The 8,166-nt window shown below is 40.4% G+C and overlaps 1 protein-coding gene across 1 annotated transcript; it reads left to right on the top strand.

Moving 5' to 3' along the window:
* Positions 1–2,017: 2,017 nt before the first annotated feature.
* Positions 2,018–5,244, top strand: LOC108679065 (putative mediator of RNA polymerase II transcription subunit 12). The gene has a single exon (XM_018167587.2). The coding sequence runs from the start codon at positions 2,056–2,058 to the stop codon at positions 4,336–4,338; it is 2,283 nt and encodes a 760-aa protein (XP_018023076.1). The 5' UTR covers positions 2,018–2,055; the 3' UTR covers positions 4,339–5,244.
* Positions 5,245–8,166: the final 2,922 nt, after the last annotated feature.

The raw sequence follows: 8,166 nt of genomic DNA, 5'->3' as shown, positions 1-8,166 counted from the left end.
TTCTCTCTCTTCTTTCTTTCTCGTCATTTCATATCACCCAGTTTAGTGGATACGCACCTGGCATGTTACGTTGTTTCTACGAAATCAACTAGCAATCAACTTTTTCAAAGTAATTTGCTTGGAGGGAAGTTGCTTAATTTTATAATAAATGCTCCATATCTACTCGATTGGTTTAAATTGTATCTTAATCTGATCCGGTTTCTGTACTTGCTCCTATGCGATGCCAATCAGCTGCATGACGTCCAATTACATTTGTATATGCTTCACCTTCTTGATACCACGTATTGCCTCGCTTGTACGTCGATTGTTGTTCTATTGAATCGCATCAGACAGCAAAGTATACATTCCTTGTGCCGTGAATTTTTTCCTGCATATCGGTAGATTTTTCATTCGAGTTGAATCGGCCAGTAATGAAATAACTATAGGGAAATGAGATGATTATGTTTAGCAGTTTGTGCGGGTTTATATACGTAGATTTGTCTAGCTGTAATGCAATGCACCTGTTAATACAACTTTTTACCGTCTTACCGTCGTCTTATATATCGTGTTGTTATCATCAATGATGAATGCATGATAGCGATCTATCATCAAATTCCTTAGATACACTGCTGATGGCTCCTTTACCACAATTGCCCGGAACTCATGGTGTGGCCCGCATTTACTAATCAAGTTATTCGCCCTGCCAGTAATATGTGTAATGTAACTTTGTCGTAATGTATTACTTCTTAACACGCTAGCTCATTCAATATGTAGTCTTCGTCCTAAATTAATCCCGCAACGCAAAGGAAATTCCTAACATTAAGTTTACTAATAGCGTCTTATTATAACGTGAACCGGAAGAGAGCTGAGTGTACGTGGTTGACTGTATTAAAATAGTATAATGTTCCGTATCAAACTTTATTTAAATTTATTATCATTAAAAAACAAATACCATGATATTAAACTACAAACCTGGTTACGCTAAATGTTTATATTAACGCCCTTCATTTCTGAAGAGTCGGTACAAATATTCGTACGTACGCTTTGCGAGTGGAAAACTTAACTATTGCTTATTTAACTGAATCTTGCCTTATTAGTTTCTTATCAGTCAATGGCTTTACGTCAACGCATTGTCAGTCAATTCTCCTTAGTGAAAAATATTATATACAGAATATCTTGCATGTAATATCGTTACATTTTTTACCACCAAAAGAACTTAATTAGATTTCCTGGTTTTCGTTTATGCTTGTTTCTAAAACAATCTTTTACTAGATGAAGTGATAATTTGAAACTCTTCAATTGTGATTACCAAGTTGAATAAGCGACGTCTTGTGTTGCCTTATTCATTGTAATTTACCAGCCGTCTAACGTACCAAATATCTCCCAAGTCCCCTACATGCTGTGTGGTCGCAACTCTCATCGACAGTTTCCATTTTTTCCTTCATTTGTGCGCAGGTACGGTCACGCCGTGCGGCCTGATGGATTCCTTAACTTTTGATGATGTGTCGCCCAATGTCAGTCCTCGATCCACCCTAAGGATTTACGTGGTTGGAGTCTCACCATGCGTGTAAAAAAAAGCTTTTAACTGAGCGGAATCTTTTCAAATAGATAAATTTAAAAAATTGCATGAATTCTGAGAAGAAACTTCAGTTATTTTTTGCCACAGCGAACTTTATCCTGCGTTGTCAGAATAATATCCTCATCAGGTCAACCTGGTACATGATTCGTCTCTTTTCGGCCTCATGTTATTGTTATATATTTAGATCAACTGCTGAACTCGGCAGCAACTTGACAACACTTATCAGATGGCCTTATGCGAAGTGTATCATTTTCGTCGTAATGATAAATTAATTTATGATACTTATATTTTATTCTCATCTTTTTAATTTTTCAGTCGCTGAAAGAAGTCGTCACCAAGATGCTATTTATCATTATTTATAAATATATCATGTATTCGTTATCTTAGTTAATGAAGTCTCCCAATTCAGCATTATAATGTACTTGATGAACTTATTTTGTTTTGTCTTCCCTCAGACTGAGCAGCTGAAGGAACGACTTCGAGGGCCAGAACCTGGAATGGACGACATGAGGAACAGAGGCTACTCTGCCTTCCCTCGGATGCCTCATTGGCTTGCTGAAGACGACCCACAGATGCTTGACTTGGCGTCAAGAATGAGCCATGCCCCTAATTGGCCATTGTCTATGGGCCGTCGTGGAGGCCCCTGGAGAGATCGTCGCAACTCAGGCGGGTCCGCAATGAGCGCCACATCGGAAGACGATTCCTCGTACGACCATCCTCACAACGACAAGTCATCGCAAGGCTCCGGAGGTTCAGGTGGCCTAGATGCGGCCATAGGGCACGAAATCCCCATCATGATTGAGGCTGAAGCCCCTCCTTCCATGATGCCTCCTCCCCAGCAACCACAACAACAGCAGAACGCTCCGCAACAACCTCACCCCCAAACGAGCGGGATGAGTGGACCAGAACCTCCGTGTGTTGGTCAGGTCCGTAAGAGTCCTCAGTACGCAACCCGTACGTCTTCAGCCACCGACGACGTAAGCGGTGCTCACAGGGAACAGCAGCGAGCTACTCGGTGTTCCTCTGCGCCACCGTCAATGATCGACCAAAGAGGCAACGGCACAGGCCGGCAAGCCCAACAAGCTAACAAAGGCAGTGGCGCTCCACAGACTCGGTCTGCGACTGTGCCCATCAACCCTCACAACAACGTGGCCAAGCCCTTCGTGTCTGCCTTCAAGAACAACTCCCCTCGTTCACAGGATCCTATCATGGAAGAAAGCATGCAGCAGCAGCAACAGCGACCTAACAGCCGTCACTCCTCGCCCGCCCCGCAGCAGCAACAGCAACAATACTCAGGCCAAAATTTCCAGCAGCTGCCTGCTGGAAACCACCACCAGCAACACGCATCCCAAAATTATCCCCAACAACAGGATCAGAACTACCAGCAACATCCTCAGCAGCAGTATTATGAACAGGACCCTCTATATTACGGTCAACAACAGTGGCCAAATCAAGGTTTCTTTCAACAATATCCAGATTATGGAGGGCCGTGGCAACAATTTTATTCAAATGATCCACGCATGTACGAACAAGAGCGGCATTACGCCCCCCAGCAACAGCAACAACAACAACCGCCTCTGCAGCATCAGCGCCCCAGCGTGGTTCGTACCATTCCAATTTACATCGAAGGCCAGGAAAGACCAATTGTCAACGAAAATGAAGCTTCATCGTTGTCTTCATCGCCTAGAGCTGCTCCTCAACTGACTAGAAATCAACAGCAGCAACCACAGCGTCAGCAGCAGCAACCACAGCGTCAGCAGCCTCAACATCAGCCGCAACCTCCACCCTGGCAGTCTCAGCAGCCTAAACTTAGGCAAACTTTTCAGCCTCAATTCAGGCAACATTTCCCGCAAGATCGTCCCGCTGAAAATGCTTTTCAACAATTCTTCAATAACGACCATCCATCCAGAAACCAGGAAACGCAGCGACCTTACTATCCGGAACAACAGTTCTATCAGCAGCAGCAGGCAGCCCCACCTCAACAAGAACAACAGTTCTATCAACAACAGCGACCATACACTCAGCAGCAACAGCAGCATTACGGTAGCCAAGAAATCCCTATTGCAACGCAACGAGAATCGTCTCCTCACCCTCCTCCACCACCTCCCCCTCCCCCTGTCAAACTCACGCCCTTGGAGAAGATCGAGCAGGTAAGGAGTAAAACCGAGGAATTCATGCAAAAAGTCGACGCTTTTACGGGCACGAAGAAAGATCGTGAATTTCTTTATTTAGACGAGATGCTCACGCGAGCCCTCATTTCTCTAGACGATATTGATCCCGATGGCAACGCCGAGATCAGACAAGCCAGAAAGAACCTCATTAAGGACATCAATTCTAAAATTTCGCTCCTAGAAAAGAAAGCGTCAGCTGGCTCGGCTGCAGCTGCTGAGGAAAAATCTCCAGCTCCTCCCACCGAATACGGTGATCCTGCCGCTGTGGGAGTAACGGACTCTGCAAAGGAAACATCACCTTCCCTCGCCGGCCCTTCCCAAGAAAGCGCTTCGAAAGATCCGGATAACACGAAATGCGACGTCGCTCCGACTGCTTACGACTCTCTTACTTCCGAAGAAAACAAATCATCGACAGCGCCAGCTGATGACAAACCGTCCGAATCGACGGCCGCTACAGAAACCAACAACAACACTAACGATGTCAGTGGAAACTCCGGCTCAGTAACAGACGGTGCTTTGAAAGATGCCGTCGTTACCGAAGAGAAAGAAGACGTCATTAAAGAACCTATTCCGTGTCCGGCTCCTGCCATTCCTCTTCCCGAGAAATGAAGTCGAGTACTTTGTATTATTCTATATAGTTTGTATATTGTATAGTGTCTTTAGCATTGGCTTCTGTTTGGAGGAGTTACTTGCTTCTCAGCTCTCTTTGTGAATTAAACTAATTCCTAAGTTTCGTATGAACTTATTTGGCTCGCAATATTTGCAGGCTATAGGTATTTAGCAAACTAATTTTAATTGTAGAAAACGTGTTGAGGCCAGCGCGTTTTTTTTCGCAAACTTCGTTTTACAAGGAAAAGTCTTTGCCCGATAGTAAATCGGTCGTTAAAACATGTAAATTATATTTTAAGCAAGTATTTTTTTTCTAGTAGTATATTATCTGTAGATAAATGAACTGTTTGTGATTTTATCCGATTATTATCTCTCTAATAATGATTTATAATAAATAATATGAAAGATCACTACAGTCACGATTACGCCCCACTATTAATGTCTATGACCGAATTCGGCACGGAGGAACACGTCGGTAGAGTATGCTTTAATGACGCAATGAATATATACTCATTATCCACTCTGCCTTTTTTGTTTATTTTTTTATATAAAAAATTTCAGTTATACAGTATAGAAGAACGTCCTGTGCTCTTAAATACAATTGAGTACAACTTTCTAAAGTTCGGAAACTTATTGATTGCGTTTAAGATGAGTTGAACTATCGTGCATAAAGATTGTAAAGATTTTTATTTCATACTTTCTTCACTTGTCTGAACCTTTTAAATTTCTGTCAATGGTTTGAATCTGTGAGTGCCACATAGATGTTTTTACTGTAAGGTTACCGCAGTACTTATAAAAGTCTGCGCTGTATTCGTGTGATACGTACTACGGTAGTGTGAACTGTGATGTTACGCCATTATAGTAAATTTTTGTTGGAACGTCATAGACAAATGAGCTACAACCGGCCATCATCTTTGCCATTTATTTCATCCTATAAATTTTTAAAGAGATATGGTGCACCTATAGCCGAGTGTTATTTATTTTCATTAAGTGAACAATCTTGGATTGAAATTGCGTCGATGATTGCCTCTAATGTTTTGAAAGATATTTAGCATATTCGTAATTTCAGGTGAGCATGGAATTGAAGGGTTGTGATTGAAACAGCTAATCGGAAATTTGATTTATCTGTAGCCTTTTAAACTTATAAGTTTGTAGTAATCCGGTCACGAATGTTGTGTAAAAATACAGGTAATTCACGGAAACTTCCTGATCTAAAAGCTCATTAAAAAAATAATTAGTAAAAAAAATCAATATATATTTTATTGGAAAAGACATTATATACCTGAATTTTTGTATCACTTAGTTTTAAGGATGACATCGGACGAATGACGGCCCCCATTGTCAATGCATTCAGTTGGTCGATTTTCAAATTCCGTTTAACTCGCTGAAGCATATTAATGGGTATGTTGGCGATGGCTTGGCGTATGTTGTTCTTCAAATGAGGTAGGTTTCTTGGACAGTCATTGTAAACAATTGATTTAAGATAACCCCATAAAAAATCACATGGAGCCAAATCTTAGGATCGGGCTGTCCAAAGAAGTCCACCTCTCAAGGAGATTAGGTCCTGTTCAAAATGTTGTCTCGGACGAAGACAACTCTGCAAAACGGCCATCAAAAAATACGCCTCGACAGCAATCGCACGCTGCTCACTTGTCCAATGCATAGTGGCGACTGACAAGGCGGGACAGGATTGAAAACTTCCTCTTCTGGCCTTTCATATGTAATACTCCCCGTCCTTTTCCTACAACATCTGGATGCTTGGCGCGAAAAACAAACCAGTTTCCGTGAATCACCCTGTATTATATTTACCGTAATATCTTCTGTTCTTCCATTATAAAACCATAGCAGTAAAATGTTTCATGTTCATGACCGATACATATTGAAAAACCATGTGTGGAAATATACCCATTATGATTCATCCATCACGCATGCATACTCGTGCCTCGTCTGTGAACATTGTAAAAATACTTTAGTTGGCATGTATCATCAGTTGACCAAACAATTAGCGAGTGAAAAATTGCCAACAAAAGTCATCGCGCAGCTTCAGTTCCTATCTTATTCATGCTCCGTGATGGCGCTGCTTGTCTTGGTAACGATCAGCTATTACGACTTTAGTGTTTACGTTTGAAGTTTTGCCACGAATTGTTTGCCTCGAAGCTGCTAGAATGCGTCCTCTTAATTGACCTTTCTTCGAAGTTTGTTTGGATTCGTTTTTCTTTGGCTTTGAAATTCGATGGGAGTAGGGGGTGAAACTGAACAAACATTTTTTCTGTCCAAATTAAAAATAAATTTTGCTACTTTTGTTTGGCATTTTCTGTGCTAATAACGAGTAGCGAAGCGAAGCTTCAGGCTTTTGTCCAAGTCAATATATAATATATGCACTATGCAATCATGGTCATTGATAGTTCAAACTTGTAATACTTAACAGCCTGTCCGTGGTCCTCATGTTCTTTAGAGAATGACAGTGTTGTGATACTACGTTGCATAACATGAAGAAGGTTCATTTTATATGGTTTCCCTAGCTTTGAAAAAGCCTTGGATAACGAGGAAATGCTGAATATTGCGTTGTTCAAGCTGGACCCAAAAGCTTACAGGTGAGAGAACTCGGTTGGAACCGGCTTGAGAATCGCATTTAATTCTGTGCGACTCTTGTCGCAAATGTGTAGTGATATCAAAACCCAGCCAGCACCGTCATATGCACCGTGCCAAAACATCGAGAACATTTGTTTTGTTTGAAAATTTATCTTCTGGGAAACAAGGAAGGAATTTTACGGTTGTGAGCGTCGGTAATGTCCAGATATAACTTCAAGTGAAGTATGATGCTATGTCTCATGTCCATCATGTGGATGCGATGTATCATGCACATCATTTTGGGTACGTTGTGTATATATATAGCCATTATCATGCGACGAAAAACAGAGCTCATTTAGAACACTGTTGAATGATGCGATGTACTGTTTTGCATTTTGTGATGCTATGTTTATATAAGGTAATACATTCAAACTACGAGTATTGTACTATTTGATTAGATTTGTTATTTCTATGTCACCATTATTGTGATTACGAATATTCATCTACAATAGTTCGTCCACGTTACTAAAGTAGCTTCAGCTTATTTTCTACAAATAAACCACAATGTTCTTTACCACAAGTACATGCACTTAAACGTCATAGACATGATATGTGACTTTACTGGGGGCTTAAGTGTAGCTTTCAGGGTGTTTAAAAAACTACTGAACACTTTAATTTATTTACACCGTTTAATACAATTTAAATAGATAGGTACTATCGAAGAATTTTCATCATATTTTCATTATGGGTCATTCACAAAGCAAAAAGACTTCATGAACTCCACGAAAACGGATCCTTGATGCCGCATTAACAATCTGCTTGCAAGAAATATTTAATGTGTTCTAAGCCACTTGCATATTATGACTCCTATTTATTATTATTTTTTTATTGTATCTGAATTAAAATATTCAAGTAAAGATATACTTTTAACTTTAATCAAATATATTTATTCAGTTCCCTGTTATTTCTTACGGGTGTAAGTAGTCTCACCAATGTCCAGGTGAAATAGAGGCTAGTGGGTTAAGAGGCTTTTTGACATTTTATGCTGATTTTTTTATTATTATTATATCTCTAGAATATGCGGTCAATAACTAATTTCTACAAAGGCAACGTCACAAATTTCTTTCTTTGCTTAAGCGTTTGTTAAGATGCTTTGTTGAAGCTCTCAAATGATCCAATTAATTCCCCGTAATATATAATAACTAAATGCTCCACACTCACTCATATTGATGATATTGAAGTAAAAACTACTATACT

Source organism: Hyalella azteca, unplaced genomic scaffold, assembly GCF_000764305.2.
Source record: "Hyalella azteca isolate HAZT.00-mixed unplaced genomic scaffold, Hazt_2.0.2 contig12615, whole genome shotgun sequence".
Taxonomy (NCBI): Eukaryota; Metazoa; Arthropoda; class Malacostraca; order Amphipoda; family Hyalellidae; genus Hyalella; species Hyalella azteca.
This window is presented reverse-complemented; position numbering and strand designations above follow the sequence as displayed.